The sequence below is a fragment of the Cyprinodon variegatus genome, unplaced genomic scaffold (genome assembly GCF_000732505.1).
Source record: "Cyprinodon variegatus isolate N-32 unplaced genomic scaffold, C_variegatus-1.0 Scaffold7, whole genome shotgun sequence".
NCBI classification, from domain to species: Eukaryota; Metazoa; Chordata; class Actinopteri; order Cyprinodontiformes; family Cyprinodontidae; genus Cyprinodon; species Cyprinodon variegatus.
In genome coordinates this window covers 1,720,408-1,740,084 of record NW_015150460.1, presented here as the reverse complement: position 1 = coordinate 1,740,084, position 19,677 = coordinate 1,720,408, and the positions used below count along the sequence as shown (strand labels likewise).

The 19,677-nt window shown below is 36.2% G+C and overlaps 1 protein-coding gene across 2 annotated transcripts in view; it reads right to left on the bottom strand.

The window, feature by feature from the left end:
• LOC107085855 (ankyrin repeat and BTB/POZ domain-containing protein BTBD11-A) overlaps positions 1 to 19,677 on the bottom strand; it is a 229,254-nt gene that overhangs the window by 49,809 nt on the left and 159,768 nt on the right. For both annotated transcript variants that reach the window (XM_015376468.1, XM_015376476.1), the window contains exon 2: positions 15,103 to 15,252. In XM_015376468.1, the coding sequence (XP_015231954.1) occupies positions 15,103 to 15,252 (150 nt within the window). The remainder of the gene's footprint in view (positions 1 to 15,102; positions 15,253 to 19,677) is intronic.

The window sequence follows — 19,677 nt, the reverse complement described above, 5'->3', positions numbered from 1 at the left end:
AAAAAAATAACCACAGTCATCTGTAAAATTTGTAGGGAACCAGTGAAAACGAAGTCTGATAACACAACCAACTTTTTTTTTTATCATCTCGGCCACTCACACTCGCAAGAGTACGAGCTGTGTAGGCCCCGGCGCGCATCTGCGTCGTCCTCCGAGAAATCTTCGGGAATTTCGGGAAAATATATATATATATTCAGTTCTGGGCAGTTTCCCACGTAGTTCTAACGATCGAGAGATAAATGCTGAGGGGCCAGAAACTTCAAAGTAATAACTCAGGTTAAAGCAGGAAACAAAAAGAATGCTGGTGGGGGGGCGTCCATTTATTTATTTTGGTCACTTTTCTGGTCACTTTAGTTTATTCTTTGTCAGTATCTAATAACATAACTCAGGTCTCTTAAGTTATTTTCCTTTAAAACAATTGTTATGGTTAAAAAAGTTGGTTAAATAAAGATTTAATTGGAAGTCTGTGTTTGTGTTTTTTATTAAAATTAAATCATTTAGCAATATTATAAAATGTCCAGGCAGAGCTGCACATAAAATATGGTTTGAAATCTTTTCAATAATTATTGATATCGATCAATATGCATTTTTTTTTGTATCGATAAGCTTTTTTTCTATATCGCCCAGCCCTAATACCAACTGTCTCAGTTATTGCGCCCATTCAGAGTCACACATTCAAAACACTCCCGGGTAACTGAACTCCTTATATTGTCATTTCAATATGGTATAAAACTCTAGGAAATATATGTGGTTGAATGTATGCAGTGTAGATTTTAGCATAAGAGGGTCCATCCCAATCTTTATATGAGTGCATTTAAAATAAATGCATTTAAAAATGTAGTCAGGGAGTCTACTCTAACATCCCGCTTTAAAAATGGTGGGTTTTGCTATGTTATGGAATATTATAAAGAGTCAAGATATGTTAAAGCACAACACAATAATAACTGTGACAGAAATCATCGCAGGATCCTACAAAACCCGACAAGAAATTCCTTTATTTATCCCAGATAGATGAGTGTGAGGCAGACATGGACTATGAGGTGTTGTGTTGTTAACATGCCTCCACTGTCTCTCTAAAGGTGTTGGTAGACAGATACAGAAAATCCACTCGCCTGTGTCCTCAGAGTTAAAGCTCAGTGAACATTTCTTTCTGAAAATATTAACTCAAAGCTGGTAAGACTTACATTTGAGAACGGCACTGTAGATGTGTAGAAGATGCCTGGGGAGGTTAGGCAAAGCAAAGTGAAATGACAAGCCGTCTCCAAAAAAGATTGAGCTGTCCATTATAAAAACACAAAAAAAGACTCAGGGGTGGTTTTATCATCAGCAGTTGAAGTGCTGCAGTGCGTACAGTACCTTTCTTTAAACTTAAAAGCTTCAAAACAGAGACGGTGCCTCATCTCAGCCTTTTTTGTGTTGTTTACTAAGTGCATGATGAGCTTTTAACAACTTAACTAAGATGTACTGACTCATTTGTCTCCCTTTGGCCCCCACCTTTCTCTCTTCACCTGTTCTGAGAAATGGGTCAGGCTATGAAAGACTATGGATGATGATGTATGGCAAAGGGGGGAAAAAAGTATTTCAACTCTAATAAAATGAAAAATGAGACTACCTCTGATGGACTCAAGATGAGATGTAACACCCCCTCCTGTGTGCAAAACTATCCCATTATCCCATCTTCGCACAGTGAGAGTGGGATAATGGAGCAGAGAGGATGGGAAGATCTCTGAGTTCCAGCAATAAAAAGCAGAGATGTTAATGAAATTTTTGCAGAACTGACATAAAAAGTATTTTTTAATTATAGATTTTGTATTTAAGACACTGAAGATTGGGAATGGGTGCACATTTCAAAGATTCTCTGCATTGTCAGGTTAGGAGACAAAAAAAGGAAATCATCCCTTTGCTCCCTTACCGGTTAAAACAGATCTTAAAGGGGTAGGGGCTGAATGGTAACCCCTAGGGATTGGGAGAACCCTTCAACAAACGCATACATCCTCATTAGTCACTACTGGCTTTTACAAAAGTAGACGTAATGAGGTGTTGTCTGAAATCATGCCGTCGACACCTGTAGTGATCTGTCCTGCATGGCCTTTAGCATCATCGTAAAATCTGCGGATAAAATGAGGAAACTAAGAAGACGTCTTGACGTCTTTTATGGTACTAAGGATGCAATGAATGTTTGTGCAAAACAACAATCAATGTGTTATGTTCAGTGTACGAACATGGCTCCTTTTTCCAAATAAAAGTTTTTTGTGTTTTCATGCACTTACAAAATGCATCATAAAGGACTTTTTACATGACAGTGGATCCACTTCAAAAATCAGCACTGAAATTTGTTGCATGCATCCGTTTGAAGTATGCTCTGAAAAAAATCCTAATTTGACAGGGTTTGTAGCCCTAACCCTTCCTTGGTCCCAACAGATTAGGGAAACCCCTTCCCCTAAGGGTAGGGCCAAGGGGGGAAATGGGATTCACTAAGTGTACAACACTGAGCTAAATTTTAAATAAAAACAGAAAATCATGTTTTACATCGGACCTAAAATCTCAAAACAAAGGAAGTGCACTTTTTTTTAACACAATGTAGATAAGATTTTTAACCAGGTTACATTTAAAACTTGTAATAGCAGCCAGCTCTATAAGCTGCTATGTTTTTACAACTTTTTTTATACAAAATGTTTAAGCACCCACTGCAGATTCCTGCAGACTGCACTACAGACATGCTGATGCAAACATATCAGTAAAGATCAGCAGATAGAAACAGTTCACACCTGATTTTTGTATTCGGTCTCATTTAGTCTCAAAGATTAAAGGTGCAGATGTGATAATAGAGACAGAAAACAATTTCCCCACAGGAAGCTCCAGCCTTAAGGATTTTAAAAACACACCTACATCATTATCACATTATTTATCTTATTCAATAAGCGATTTAATCAAATTCAGTTTGCATTAAAAGCCTGGGTGGTTTGATGGATGTTCTTCCAGTAAACAAAGGAGGCCAAATCAATCAGTAAAAAAAAAAAACATCAGTAAGCTTTTAAAAAAGGAAAATATAATGTAGAAACATTACACAACTCTTATCATGTATAAATGATGAGCATAAAACTTTCTTTTCTTTAAGTTAAAAAAAAAAAAAAGCAACCTATAAGATTACTATCCTCTAAATTATGACATTGTTATTTTACAAGTTTTTCCACAAATAAAGCTACAAATTCTTTAAGAAAAAAACAATATATATATAGCTTCAGATATCTACAAGTAACATTTTGCTTTGGTTGTAAATAAGGCAGTTTTAAGGTCAGACTCAGAGTGTAAATCCTCAAACCTGAACCAGATTTTACGTCAGCATAATGCTTTTCATTAAAGCAAACAGTTCTTTTATTTATGCTGCTGATCAGAGATCATCACAGAAAATTGTCTTTTCTTTCTGGTTCAGTCTAAAAAAACGAGGCTAAGTTAGATAGAACAGCTATCCAGTTTGTGTTTTTAGTCATCAAAAATATCAAATCCAACGAGTCTGCTTCAAAGAAGCTACAATTAATAAGTTTCAGGAACAAAAATTCTGCATCTGCCTGCTGCTCTGCTTCACAGCTTTTTCATTTATTGACTGCAGCTAGTGCAACTGTCAAAACAAAGCATAACAAAAAACGAAACAAAGGGAGAGGATACACATTAATATACGTATGAATGTAAGATATAAATAAATGTAAACTAAAAAAAGAAAATTGAAAATATTTGCTAATACCTGAGCCTTGTGTGTAGTACTTGTGTTTCTGCAGACATCTTGTAAAATTATGTCAGTATAAATATTAGAAATGCTATATATACAGATGAAAAATCATCTCCAAAAGCTTTTTTTTTTTAATTAACCATAAATTAACCTAAATGATCAAAGAAATGACCCAAAAAAAAAAAATAAAAATAAACCAGCTATTTTTATTGCAAACACAAGACTGACTCAATAAAATTGCATCTGCTCTTGTCTATAAAAAATAACTAAATAAAAAGAGGTTGAATATGAGTTGTTCTGTTTTAAAGCATGTTTTCCACTACATCAAAGATTAAAAACACTAACACTTGTTTCATAAAAAGCTCATAATTAAAGCTACCTGCTGTTTCAAGTTAGTACTGGTAGGAGTTGATCCAGCTCAAAACAATCAAACAGAAAAACAGAGTTGCTTTTTTTAAAGACAAATAAAGCTTAAAAAGAGGGACACTGCATTGTATCAAAAGCTGTTCTGATATAAGAATGTTCCAGAATGTCTGTGAAACAGAAACTCCTGCAACAGCCGAGTCTCATTATCGAAGCCTTGCCTTGTAATGATACATCATTTTTGGACATATAGCTGATGGTTTCTTAAAGGTTCAGTGTTCCACCTGGTTACAACATGTCAGTTCAACACCGCTGGATCCTTTAAGTCATACAGAACGAGGCACATAAATAAAAACCAGGGGAAAAGTTCTGCTTTAGGGTCGTACAGAGGAAAGCAGCGAAATTACAGACAAAGTGATGAATGCTCTTCTTCAACAGCCTCCTCTATTATCTATTAATTACCCAACAAGCCGAGCGTGAAATTGCCCCAGCAATCAGCTCCGTGAGGCTTCTTTACTTTCAAACCTACCTGTTTATAGTTCAGATTTTAAGCTAATAGACTAGAAATGATTTTGGAGCAAACAATTCAACTTTTAAATGCTTTGTGTGGGGTCTGAGTCTGATGATCAAACACCTGCTTCCTGCTGTTGATTTGTTCCAGGCTCTTTCCTGCCGCACTGCAGCTGGTTCATGCTGTGTTTTCTCAAATCCTCCCTTATTATAAGCAATTATTTTGGGTAATTACTGTAAATCAATCCCCAACTGCATCCAACATCTATCAGGCATATTCATGCTTTTATTCTACATAATGTTTGAGCAATTGTGGACAAACATTTTCACTGCTTGGAGTTTCCCACACAAAATTTACACCTAAAATATGCAGACTTTGACTGTTTTCTAGCAGCAGTAAATATAAGAGGAAGCAGCTTTCAAGGTGATTAGCCTTAGTGATTCACACAAAAGCAACACTTTGTAATTTTACCCACTTTTTAAAGCGATTCTATCTGCGGTTTGCTCACAAATGGCTCAATTTTCTTGCAAATTGTCACAAAGCAAATGGCACTTATGAAGTGCCGCATATGTAAGCAGGTTACAAAGCCACCCATCTAGTCCCAACTTTATAACAGAATAAATCTGAGGATTCTCCGCAAACCTACAGGGATCTTTTCCGGGAAGCCTGATCAACCGGAATGTAAGGTTTTGACTTCTGAGGTCATTGGTCCCAGATTTTCAATTAATAATTTACAAACTACTCCAAAGAAATCATCCCCAGGACTCCAAAGAAGTTCCGAGGATGATAAAAGAGCAAAATATAGAAGCAGAAACATTTTATGAGTTTATGAAAAAAAAATACGTAAATAATTTTTTAGGCATTTCAGAATATAAACTCACAAAAAGTGATTTGATCTATATAATATGTAGCTAAGAAGCATTTTTGTCATATACAGTTAAATTTTTCAAGCTAACCAAAGAATCTAGGAACTTTAAATACTACATATTGAAAAATGTTTAAGGGTTGTTATTGCTATATTGCACATATTATAGATTATGAAGTCTGGCCGGTTTTTAAGTGATTGTTAGGATTTCAGTTTGGGGGTTTTGTTTTGTTTCTTTTGCAGTTCGTCCGTGCACCCTCTAGATGGTGCCATTGTCCTCTGCTGGTCTGGAGGGCTTCCTGTTCTTCTCACCTCACACCTGCAGCCTATTGGGTCATCACTTCCTGAGGAGTATTTAAGGAGCAGACTGTCTTCACTTCCTCGCCAGAGTGTTTGCCAGTATTGGGTACTCTAGCCCCTCTGAGTTTGCAGAGTCAACTTTGAGTCTGAGTATCTTCTGAGCTTTTTCAGTGCTAACTAAGTTTTGTCTTTGATTCTTCTGCAGGATTTTCCAGATCCACTGGATAAGCTGGCCCCTTCAAGTCTTGGAAGGGAAACATTCGTCACACTGAGAAAAGGAGACGGATCTCCTCATCTGCACTCCGAGCACTTCAGGAACCAAGTGTCAGTCTGCTCAGTTGCTCTTCAGGATCTCCATAGTCTGCCTGTCCGCCCTCCAACGAACTAAACCTTCTACAGACCGAGCCTCCACAAACGGTATCTCAGAAACCCTTCCCCAAAAACCACTGAGAGTCCAAACTTACCTTGTTTTCAGACCTTTGCCCAGTTTTCCCACAGTCCTTGAACTCACCACTCTGATCTCCTCCTAGAGCTTCTGCTTCCGGTTCCCCAGACCGCAGGAATATCCCCAAGCTGAAGAACTGTTTTTCCCATCATTGTTTAGTTATCTTTTAAATGAACTGTTAAAACTTTCTCGGTCTCTGCTAGTGCTTCTGCATGTGGGTCAAATATATTCGACTCATCATGACAGTGACTAGTCCTGTTTCTAGACAGCTTCAGCTTTAAATATGTATAACTGTATGTGCTCTTTCATGTTTTTAACAAAACCAGCTCAATGTTTGTCTGTTTACTGATTCATTCCTAGACAGAGCCATCTTTGCAGCTAGTATATGGTTACTTTCTCTACCATCGACAGTATTTCTGGATCAGTGTGTCTACTTTCCTCCTTTGCATCTTCTTCGGTGTTCTTCAACAATGCTGGATCTTCTTGTTAAAAGGAGTTTTTAACTATTTACTCTCCCTGCATGCATTCTCAGATTGAATGACACAATGCAATCAAATGTCATCCTGGAGGAGTGAATCCTGCAAAGTTAATGACTTGATGCAATCAGCCTGGTTTCCTTAAATCAACAATAACCAATCTGTATGATATGATTGACTTGTTTGTAAAATGCATTCAAATGACAAGTTAGATAGATAAAGACTCACAATGAAAAAAATTACGTATCATCTCTAACATAAACTGAATTTCAATTGTTTTTAAACTTTTAATAAGCTACTGTTTCAGGATAAAAAAAAAGAGCAAACTTTTCCCATAAGATACGATCATGTTGGGAGTTCTTGGCCGACTCACTTTGACTGGTGAAAAATAATATTTTTATTTTCAAAGAAGTTTTGCATGGAGTTTTTTTTTACAGATAAAAAAAAATATCAAACTTTACGAAGATTAGATCCTTATAACTAATTAACAGTTCTGACAGCAAGGAAGTTTGACCATTTTATTAGCAATCTATAACTTCCTGTGTTCATTGGATGTAAATACAAAGTCAAACAGAGTTCTGTTTCTTTTAGTCACCAAACTGGGAAAGACAAGAGAGCAACACATCTAATTAAAGCAGAAGGGCGTCAATAACTAAATAAAATATTCTGAACATGCAGAGCACCTGCTGATATAAGTAGAAATCTGTAATTAAGACCTTATTAGATGATGTCCCATTATTTTTATTTTATGGTTTACTTCTTTAAAAGTCTGCTTTGCAAGCCAGACTAACATCTTGTAATCAGAACTGCCTAAAAACAGGAATGGAAACTGGAAACGACGAGAGAAATAAATTACTCTTCAGTAATGTAAATAAAAGTCTGCTTGCATTAAAAGCCCTAAAAAAGGTGAAGCTGTAATATTGTCATAAATTGCTGGAAAATTATTAAGTCCAGATCAGTTTGCATGTACAACTTATGTGAGGGTACAGGAAGATCCTGACATATTCCTCCTTGTGCTACATTTCCTTTGATTTTGACAATTTCCACCAAAAAGTTCGTCTTTTTAAAGTGATCCACCATTTCTGCTTTGGGGCTTTTTTTGAGCATCATTTCTTCTTTTTTTTTTTTTTTTTTTTATAAACAAGGTCATTATATTTTCCGCCACACAGACCCCTTTTTTTTCATTCCATGTGTTTGAAGAAGATGACACATTTCACCATTAAAAAGCCACCACACTACTTTATATCTGTCTGGGAGATGTAATAACAGCAAGTATTTATTTATCCATAGTGCTCTGGGAGGAAAATTGCCATCTTATATCTAATCTTTGCTGCTCTGGCCCATATTTCACCTGCAACTGGGGAAGACTGATGGTTCAGGAAGTCCATACCAGGAATAAATTATGTATCACAGCAGTTTATCTGAGCATGCACACACATTTTTTTATAGTAAAATAGCTGAAACATGACACCTTCAGCTTACTTTAACTCTGTATACCTTCTGAAGTCATTACTGTTCCTATTTCTTATCAGTTTTTATTAATTTTGTTGTTTTTTCTGGTAAATCTTTAGAGCATTTCTAAAAGCGTCAAAGGTTTATTTTCAATAAATATGTTAGATATTTTCCAAAATAAATAAATAAACTTGATTTTTGATTAAAAGGAATGGAAGTAGTGACTTTTAATCCGGTTTTAAACATATTTTTCATGAAGCCCACAGCTCTGAATTAGAAATTGTTTTTTAATTTGTCTGATCTAATATCCTATGTCCTGAAATATTGAAGGAACAAAAAGTAATAATGTAACCTGGTGTTTTAAATGGGAACATTGGTGGCTTAGTTGTTACGGCATTAAGCCTGTTCCCTGAAGGTTCTGAGTTCAACTCCCACAGACTGCCACTAGGGGTCCCTGAGCAAGACCCTTAGCCCCCACTGCTCCCCAGGCGCCGCACAATGGCAGCCCACTGCTCCCCAAGGCGATAGATTAAATGCAGAGGTAAATTTCTCCAATGTGAGATCAATAAAGTTCAATTATTTTAATATCATAACACAAAAATACGTGGCATCCCACCCCGTTTTATAATGTTTTGCAGGTTGCAAAGTCAAGAAAGATGAGACCATTCAGCCCCTTTAAGTTGTTGTGCAAATACTGTCTGCTTTGCTACTCTCACTGGCTTTTTGCAGGATTCTCTTTGCCTACATGAAATACCCAATGCTGCGCTCTGTTTTGGCAACCCTGGGAATTCTCATGTGATTGGCTCAGGAAGCAGACATGGTCTACATACTGCTAAAGAACTTTTGCACCGTACCCATAGGTGTGAAAGAAGAAATACTTGACTAAGATGTTGTTGATGGAGAGAATCAGTTGTTGCCTTTTTACTGGGTGACAAATGAGAATCATTTCAGTCATAAATTTTGCAATAAAGTTTTTACGCATTGTTCCTTTTTTAAAGACCCTCTAATCCAGTCAATTTTTTTTCATGTTTTAGCACTGTAATACAGTTTTCTTGTTTGTGTATTCATTAAAAAAATCCTGGTTCCAGATGGTGATCCGGATCATCAAATTACACAACTTCTCTAAAAATTTTAGCAAGATTTGTCCATAACTTTATAGCAATTTTCAAAACAGACAGAAAAGCAAACAGACAAACCAAGGCAGATTGTTACCTTAGTAGAGGTAAAAAAATTAAATCTCCCTGTAGATTTTACTGTAAACGGTTAAATGGCCTGTACTTATTTAGCGCTTTGGTCAAGTTAGGAGACTTGCGACCGGGCCCTCTGACAACCATCAGTAGGCAATGCAGGTGAAAGCCAGGGCTGGGACTTGAACCGACAACCCTCTGATTGTAGGGCAAACTCCTGCAGCGATGCCACTGTGACCAATGTGGTTAAAATCTGCCGTACTTTTTGTTGTTTGGGCATCCAGGTATTTTCAGTAGTTATATCCTACAATGGGTGAGTACATCGAGGGCAGATAAGCTACATTTAAACCTTTTTTTGGTACATTTATTTGTTTCATTGTAATATTTTGAACATCTAAATTAATATTTGTTTTTTAATGTAAGGAAATCTAGCAATCATTGAAGAATTATCATGATGAATAAACTGATTTAATTTCCTGTCTAGCGATGGGATTTCTTTATATTTAGTGCAATGTATGGCAAAATTACAACTGAAAAATATAAATGTTAAATATGAAAAGTAGCAGATGATAAATATCTGCCCAATTATCAGAAAAGACCACATCTTGAACACAGAATCATTAAATATATACTTACAGAGGCAGATCAAATACAGAATAAACAAACAGCCCTTACAGTTTGCTGCCCCTATATTCGAATACTTCAGGGTCCATGGATACTGACGCAGTTTAAGCACTGAAGCATCAGCTTTGGTACATTTTCCCTCGCCTTTGCAGAGGCAGATGGGGGAACATGTTGAAAGCAGGACTCTCCATGCAGTCCTAATGTACACTTGCTAAGAGGATGCACACTTGTGTTATTCAGTGATTCGTTAACTGAAGATCAATCTGTTCACAAAAAAGCAACATAAGGAGGAAATCATGCCACAGAATCCACTGAAATCCACTTAACCCAGAAGCAAGCAGTTAGAGTTTGCTGCATTATGCAAATGTTTAACTCTGGCTGTGGCTGAAGGTAAGGAAATCCTAGAGATGGTGCTTCTGGGGAATACTCACTTTAAATATTTTGATAAAACATGCATTTTATTGTAGCCTTTATTTGCTTTCTGCATATTTTCCCTTTTTTGATACATCTGAAATATCTTAGGCCTGTTAACTTTCAGTACAGGTCACATTTCATAGGACATATTTCTTTCCAAATCTGAATTTGATTTATGATCAACATAAATAGATAATATTAAATATGGTTTAGTAAATTTGTTTCTCATAATCTGAGAATCTAAACTGAAATTGTATTTGAATGGAATTGAATTTAGAGTGACTGCTGGATATTATGAGTTTGTACATGTTAATGATTACTGTTGCTTAGGAACAGCTGATGATCGGCTGCTGGAGTCCTGCTAAACTAATGAATGTCAGATTTATTTCGGAACATTCTCAGCTTCTAAAATTGTGGCACGTAAAACATGGTTTAAAAAAATTACCTCTGACAGTAGTGGGGAACTGAGCTGCTTTAATCATACCATAGATTTTGGTAATTGGTCTTTTAACCATGAATTTACTTCATTCTTTATTCAAACTCTCTTGCAATTCTTGAAAGGTATCTTAATCTAAATAGTCTCCAGACCAGTTGAAGGTCTTTCAGAGCTTTTTGGGGACTTTTTTGCAAAAACACTTTATGAAAACAGTTTTTTTTTTTCAGGTAGAATCAAGTTTAATTGCAGTCCAGTAACACCAAAGTCCCAGTTGACTGGAAAAATATAAAAGCAATGGAAAACTTTTGAATTAATGAAATAAATAAGTTCCCTTTTAATATAATGTGAATGTTTGACAGTCGCCCACCTGTCCCACATCAAAACTGCCACTGCTCAGCACCATTAAAGCAAAAATGAACCCAAGGATTTCGATGAGAAGACCAAAGATTAAAATTTGTAACCTGAAAGTGGTCAAATCCATTTAGCCAACTGTCTGGTTAATATTTTCATTTAATTTGGACATGTCAACTCAAAACGTCTGAATCATCCTTAATCCCTTGAATCCTGTTAAAATGACATTGATCAGTAATCCTAATATAAACTAAAAAACTAATACTTCTGATTGGAGATCTTCAGGGAATGAATATAACTTGAATATATCAGCAGTGATGTATTTATTATTCAAATGTGGTTTAATATAAACTGCTACTACTACTACTAATCACTCTAAGGAACTAAATAAAATGATTTATTTTAATAAGTTGGACATGTTAAACATGTTTTAAGCAATTTTCCTCAAAGTTTTGTCTTAATTAGATATTTGCTCAATTAGTTGTATTAATTTCAACCTTTATCATTCTACAAAAAAAAAAACAGTTAATCCAAAATCAGTTGTCAAGCATCAGCTGTCAGAGGATAACTAAACTCAAAAATATGGTTAAGGGACATAGAAAGACAAAAGGCTGCAACAGCCAATAAAGTCTCTAAAGATAATGATATTATAAAGAGGGAGAAATGCATTCATAACGTTAAGGAGCAGCGGAATAAAAAAAATAGCCATGAAAACCCCTCAAACATTATATAGTTGGCTTAATAGCTACTGAGAGCAACAAGTCTTAAATCATTAATACCAGATCCCTGATCCAATCTACCGTAATAAAGCCCAAACTAATTATCTCTCTGAAACAGGCTGCAGAGAACATGGTTTTTAAGTTTGTATAACTCCTTCTATGTTTTGGAGATAGGGTGTCGTACAGAATTAGTTAAATGCAGCAACATAAAATAACATAAATAAATAAAAAAAACATCAGGAGGTCTGAAGATATTTTCTTGCAGACCACTTCATGGGCACTTTACTAAAGATTAGAAAAGCCTGAGTCTTTGCAGGCAAAATCTAAAGAACTAAAAGATGAGTCAAGACTTTTGGAGCAAAGTACTTTTTTTCCCCTGATAAATGACACCTTTGCTCACATACTGTTCACAGGTCAAAAACGGGACACTGATTCTTACTTCAGCTGAGGTACAATGATGTATGTCTCTACAGAGAGCTTTAGCTTTGAAGCAAACTGCAAAGATAGTTGACCAGGACGTGTCCACAGGTCTGTGGGGGACAGCCTGATTTGAATTACAAGTAAAGTAGAGGTGTGAGGGAGAAAAAGCTTTCCAGCTTCAAGTGGAGGTTGAAAGCCTCTGAGGCGACGACCTTGGATTTAATGGGCTCCCAGAACGTGAATCATAAACAGGTGTCACAACAGCTGTAACACAAAGGTTCCTGGCTCCAAAGTGTCAGAGGGAAGTGGGAGGTGTGGGGGAGATGGATGAGCAGAGCAGTACCGGGTCGGTCTCTGACCACAGAGACAGCCAACAGGGAGCAGGAGCGTTCATTCCTCTGATAGTGATATCTGCCCAACTTTATGACCTGGGATAGTCTGCAAAATCTTATCCAGTCTAGGTTTTCTTACATATTTTTATTCATTTTATAACATTAAAGACCAAATGCATTAAAAAAGAGAGAAATACTGAAGGATTGAGCTTTCTGTGATCCATAACAAGAGAATTACACAAAGGCGCTAAGAAGCTGTATTACAAAGGTCTGCTGTTAAGACAGCTGGATTCAAAAAGTCACTACAGACTCATTGTCAGCTTTTCCTTTTTTAAGAAATAAATTCCTCTTACATTTCAGGAACAAAAAGAAAAACAACATTAAAACATCTCTTTAAATGTTGCATTTGTCTGCATGTTGCACAGCAAATGGCAGGTTCGCAGAGTCCACCTCCATAACAACCTTACATTTCTTCCATTCTGCTTTTTATTCTACTGTGAAAATAAGCCACTTGTGATAAAACTTCATGGCATTTTTTCATCTTTCTAAATTTTGCATTTCTGAACAAAACCATTTCCTGATCACATCTAAGGAGATGACATTCACGTCAGAAAAATGGAAAACAACTTTAAAGCAATTTGAAAAAAACAACTGCTGAATTACTTATTAAAAACATTTTGTCTTCTTAAGGTGGTGCAGTTTATAGCACTGTTGCCATGGAGCAAGGTTCTGGGTTTGATTTCCGCCCGGGATCTTTCTGCATGGAGTTTCCATGTTCTCCCTGTGCATGTGTGGGTTCTCTCTGGCTACTCCAGCTTCCTCCCACTCTAAAAACATGACTGTTAGGTTCATTGGCTTCTCTAAATTGTCCTTAGGTCTGAGTGTGTGATTGTGTGTGTGTGTTGTATGTCTTTGTGTGTCTCTGTGTTGCCGTACAACAGACCGGCGAAATGTTCAGAGTGTACCCTTCATCTCGCCCATAGACTGATAGAGAGAGGCACCAGACCCACAAAAAGACCCCGAGGGAATAAGTGGAGAAGGTACGGAAGAGGATTATGGCCACTGGAAAAAAAAAAGTTAACTGATTTTTTAATTTTATATCAGTTTAGTATGGGAAAAAAGTCTGAATTCTGAGAAAAAAGTCAGAATTCTGAGATTAAAGTCTGACTTTTTTCCCATTAAACCAAGAGAGCTAGTCTCTAAAACAGACATGGCTATGGCTTGATGCTAACATGTTTGTTATCTGTCAGAATTCTGAGAAAAAAAGTCTGAATTCTGAGAAAAAGGTCAGAATTCTGACTTTTTTTCTCATGTTACACTGAAATAAAATTAAAAAATCAGTTAACTATTTTTTTTTTTCCAGTGGCTCCAATCCTCTTCCATAGAGAAGGTGGATGGATGGATGGGATGTACTAAAAATGAACTTTATGTAAAATCATTTTATTTAAATGAGTCACAATTTCTTGGCTTGCCTTATTTTTACAAGTTGTAATGATCAACTCTCGCTACATCAAATATTTATACTTTATCAGTTGAAATCATCCCCACTTTACTTTAACTATTTGAAATGTGAATAATAATACCAAGAACCTCCACTACCGTCTTTTGCAGTAGTTTGCTGTGTAGTTCTTTAAATAGATTAGGAAATGTTTGTTTAGCATTTAACAAAAGACTATAAAAATACTTAACCTGGCATAAACCGTGTGGTTCATATTGAATTCTACACAGTTTCCATCTGGTAAGCAAGCAAGTTGGCTAAAAGGATGTTCACTACGACTCTTCTAGCTGATTGGGTAAATGAAGTCACACATTCCTTCAATGTTGAGCTTTTAGCCAATCGCAGCGGCAGTGACAGCTGTGACCAATCACATACTTGATTTATTTCACAACTATTATCTTTTCCATCCACAAAGGCACACATTTCATCCTTTTGCTTGTTTTTCATAATGAAATAGAGGATGTTCCAGCTAAAATCGTCTGTTTTGCTTCAGCCTTCCGCTTCTGCATTTCATTGGTCTGAAAATTTCTGTATCAGGATAATGCAACTGCTGGTTTCTGGCAAGATGTATTTTCGGGAGTTTGCAAATTCACAAATCTCGCGACAATACATCTGGTTTTCAAGGTATAACATTTACAAGGACATAGCTTTTTTGATGTGAGTTATTGTCTGAATGCTTCTACACACAGCTGTCAGTACAGATACAAGTTTAGATAAATACATGTACCATTAACTACCCAGCTGCTACTTTTCAAGTAATAGTGTATAATCCTTAATAGTAAACTAATCGTAAAGTTTTGATTTTGTTAGGAAGTCACTTAACAGTGGTTGATGCTAAACTCGACCTCCTTAGGGGAATTTTTTATCAGATTTTCCAAGCTATTATAAGTCAGACTGCTGTCTGCTGCAGGAAATATACTGACTCATTCATCTTTTCCAATGCAGTGTCTCTGGTGTAAAATGAATAAACAAACACACTCACTCAGCTCTGCGATGCTGCCCACACGGGTGGCCAGCAGCGATTGTTCGAGCGTGCGTAGCTCAGCTTGGGTGTATCCATGACCTTCGCTGCCTCTCCCGGAGCGCTGCTGGTCTCGGTGCAGGTTCAAACTATCTGGCAGGCTCAGCACACCTGGAAGAAGCACAGAGAGGGAGGCCATGGGTTATCAAGAAGCAAAGGTATCACCAAATAGCAGGGGTATGCAATCTGCAGAGAAGCAGCAGGAATGCAAGTCAACACTTTTAGCTAAATATGGAAAAACAGAGCTGGGATTAAGAGATCCACATTTATTTCCTCAACAAGCTACATTTTAGGGTGAACATTTATTTCACTGATTAAACATAAAGTGTAGGGTTAAAAGCGGGAAGTGCATCTAAAAATAATAATAATAAAAGCTTTTTTATTATTATTATTCTCAGCAAAACCCAGATTAAACTTATTTGATCTAATTGTATTTGAGATAGATTCTCTGTGAAGTTGAATGCGAGCTTATGTTGCAAGCCTTGTTTTCACTTAAACACCTGAAGTCTAAGTGAACAAACCAGGCTCTTAGGTTTGCTTTTTATTTCTACAGCATAAACTCAAAAGGTGACCTTGGTGGGTTTTTTTCATAACAACTTGTTGTGATCCCAGATGTATTCTTTTTTTTTGCAGCAGCAGCAGCAGATTATGTTTGTGGACAAGAATTAATCCATTTAGGGGGCCATTATTGCAGCCAGGCCCTGTTTAGCTGCAGAGAATAGCTTGTGACAGATTGGATATTGAGTTTTTTTTGCTACAGGAGAATGGAAAGCAACACCACACTAAGGGCTAATCCTAATGACTCAATGCAGGAGGATAATCTGTTTCTCAACAAACAGTAATTAAAACATGGGGGAACTTGGTCTATTTGTCTATATTTGATGCCAGAATTAAGAAAAAAACAAAACGAAACCCCATACAGTCGGACAGAAAGCCTGTGAGCTGGAGTTTTCCTTGAATTCAAAGCAGGATTTCCAGCCTCAAATTCCTCCTACAAAATTTTCTTCCCACAGGGTCCAGCCCAAGAATACCAGTATTCCCTGATCAGAGTCCCACTCCTTTTTCCCACAGCCTTTCCGGGTAGTTTGACTTTATTTAGAGCTTCCAATAATTCTTTTTGCAGCAGCTATTTGGGTGTGCCTGAAAATAAGTTCCTTGAGAAATATATGTGAAAGAAACGGAAAGTCTCAGTCGGCATTTCCACATTCTGAAGAATAGATGTATTTCAGAAAGATATATATATATATATATAAACATAATCTAAATAGTATTGAAATGACTGCACTATATCCTCTTAAAAGGAAAAAAACTAATTATTTGATGTTATTAAAGATGCATTTCAACTACAGTGAGAAAAAAGGCCATTATCTGAACTTTTTAAGACATTTATTTCCAATTGGCCACTTAGTTTTTTGAAACAAAGGTTTATACAGAACCGGATTGGCTGAAAAGTTTGCAAACACTAAAATATTATTTGCATCTAAACAATAAAGTAGATGCAATGCAGGACAGATTTTTATAAATCTATGACCAGTAATCTAGATATCTTAAAGTTTTCTAGCAAACTAGAAATGTTAGCGTTCTAACATGCCTGGTTATCATTTCAGGTTTATGTAATGTTTCCAGATTTTTTGTTTTCCCCGATATTCTTAGCATATAATCTTATTTCCTAACAGACTATGGCTAAAATATAGAATATTAATTTAGATTATTAGTTGTTGAAGTCGGCAAAATATTTGCCTTGGTTCAAATAAATGAACGTGTTATATGCATGGCTCTGATTTGCAGCAAAGAATGATGATTATTTATATGTAAACGGATCTAAAGCTAATTGGTGCTATGATCAACACCTTATTTAGAAGTGAAAGATTGTCTTCATGTTAAAATGGAAGATCAGTCTATTAACAGAGATGAACATGAGGAAGTTTAACTTCCGTTAAAATAAGATATACAGCATACTGAGCTGATCCCCTACTGCAGTTTGTTTTTTATATGTCAAGAGGAAGAAGGTTGAAGTTAAGGTTCTGACTTCAAAACGCCACCAGGCAAACAGAAAATCAGTTATCCATCCACCTTTATCTCAATGCACTGGAGAAATCTCTTAATGTCCACAGGATTCTAAAATCATTTAAAATTCACATTCATGTCATTTCCTCCTGGAGTTCTCTCAACTACGTGGATTGAACTTTGACCTGTTTTCCAATGTTTCCTGTAATCGCGGCCTCGGATCATTACTGCCATCCAGATTTGATCTATTTCTACTTCTTTTTGTTCTACCACTTCAAATAGCTATGCTTTTAAAGTACCCACGGGGTGCAGGAGAGACGTTTGTTGAATTATTCAGACAGATCAAGACATATAAACAAGTCCACAGCTATCTCTTTCCCCACCTCCAATTCCTGTTACATGTTATCTCTCACTAACATTTGGCTGCTTCTGATATAAAAAAAAAAAAGAAGGAATATTTGATCCTGGGTGATGTTTGTGTAATAAACATCAGAGGTGAGAAAAAAAGCCAGCCTGGCTCCTTGGAGATGAAGAAAAATGGAGGACGGTGGATGGAAATGGGAAGGCTGATGAAAATGACATCAGAAAATGACAGAAAATAAGACGGAGTTATATTCAGTGTTTGACCTTTGAGGGAACAGGATGAGCTCAGCGAAATGTTTACATCTACTTGAGAAATTGTCTAATCCTTTATAAACACGGAGAATCGTTCTTTTTTATTTGGGAAGCTGCTGTCGGCTAAATGAAAATAGAGACTGGGTCATCGGGACAAGACCAATTCGGAACTCCACGAGGCGTAAAGGAATCCCTGTAGTGATTTCAACAGTGGACTGCCGCTCATGCAAGTCATCATAAATAATGTAGAGGATATTGAGCTGTGCAAGAATACACACCACGACTTTCCGTGTGGAAATAAAACACTGGAGAAAGAGTCCCAGCTGTGTTTCTCATGTAAAATGAATAAACAGCCTAAATCAAAGCTGGTAAAACTGTCCTCATGCCTTACAGTGCTGCTTAAAGTTTTAAGATTATGTCAACTTGATCAACTTCTTTAGCCAGTTATTTTTAAAACATGAGTGCAAAGTTATTTGAGGAAAAATCTGTCTTTTATTCCATATGTATTAGAAAGAATATTGCACTAATTATTTGGTGAGTGTCTTGGTGATTAATGTCGAGCCCCACGACTTTCCAAAGATGGAAACTGGATCTTCAAATGACCTAACTTAACGTTACTGCAGTTGTAAGTCAGAAAACTGCTTATGAGAAGATTTAATGACTTACAAGCTTAATTATAATTAGACATACAAACCAAAAACTAAATATTCCTCTTTATTTACTTTATTAATGATGGAATAAGATGTTACCCAGGATATTTCAAACATATCTATCCAGCTACAACAAATTAGCGGTTAGAGCTACAGTACTGTTGTATTAAATAACCTTGACTGTTTAAAAAAATAAAATAAAAATGTATTTAAGATAGGCTAGCTCGATTGAAGCCTTTGGCATCAACAGAGCTTCAAGCTGACAGAACTGCAAAGTTTTCGATACCATAATAAATACCAGAAAAAAATAGGTTACTCTTGAAAATGTTAGCCAAGTATCATTTTAAAGAATCTAGTTATTAAATTTTACATTCAGACAGCTTAATTCAACAATGCAGTGACAAAAAGAGGATATGTGACATTTTAAGCAATTTAATAATACTCTAATTTAGAAAACAAATAGATACTCTAAATACTTAGAGAACACTTTTACTTTTAGCATATTTATAGTTTCTTTAAGAAATAATATGATAAACTTCAGATAGGATCAGGGGTGGAGCTAGATGGGGGGCCAGGGGTGACCATGGCCACCCTTAGCCAATCATTGGCCAACCCTGTGGCCACTCCTACCATTTTCTTAATAATAATACTAATACATTCTATTTAAAAAGGTGCCTTTCTGGAGACTCAAGGTCACTGTACGGTAGCATAAAAACAGTGTCAGAAAAAATAAAAACATTTAAAAACATTTAAAAAAATACAGAGGCTGTGACAGTGAAATTGATATTTAAAGAGAATAAGCAATCTTGAACAGATGGGTTTTGAGTTGCATTTTAAAATGGAGAATTGAGTCAGTGTTTCTAAGTTGGGGTGGTAGAGAGTTCCAGAGGCGGGGGGCAGAGCGGCTGAATGCTCTGCTGCCCTCTGATACAGATGGTGGCAGCAGTAATACTCTCAAGTGGAATATTTAAAACATTTAAAATGTTCATATATTAGCAGTTACTTGAAAACAAAAACACTGGTTAATTATGTACATCAATATACTAACATTAAAGATAAGTACAGTATTCAGGCTCTTTTCAGAGCTAGATTTTGTGTTTTATCCATCCAGCCATCTATATATATATATTAGTGCTGTCAATCGATTTAATTTTTTTTAATCGCGATTAATTGCATCAATGCCTAAGTTAACTCGCGATTAATCGCATTTTAATCGCACATTTTTTTCCTGATTGAAAATCATTTAAATACTCTCGATGACATA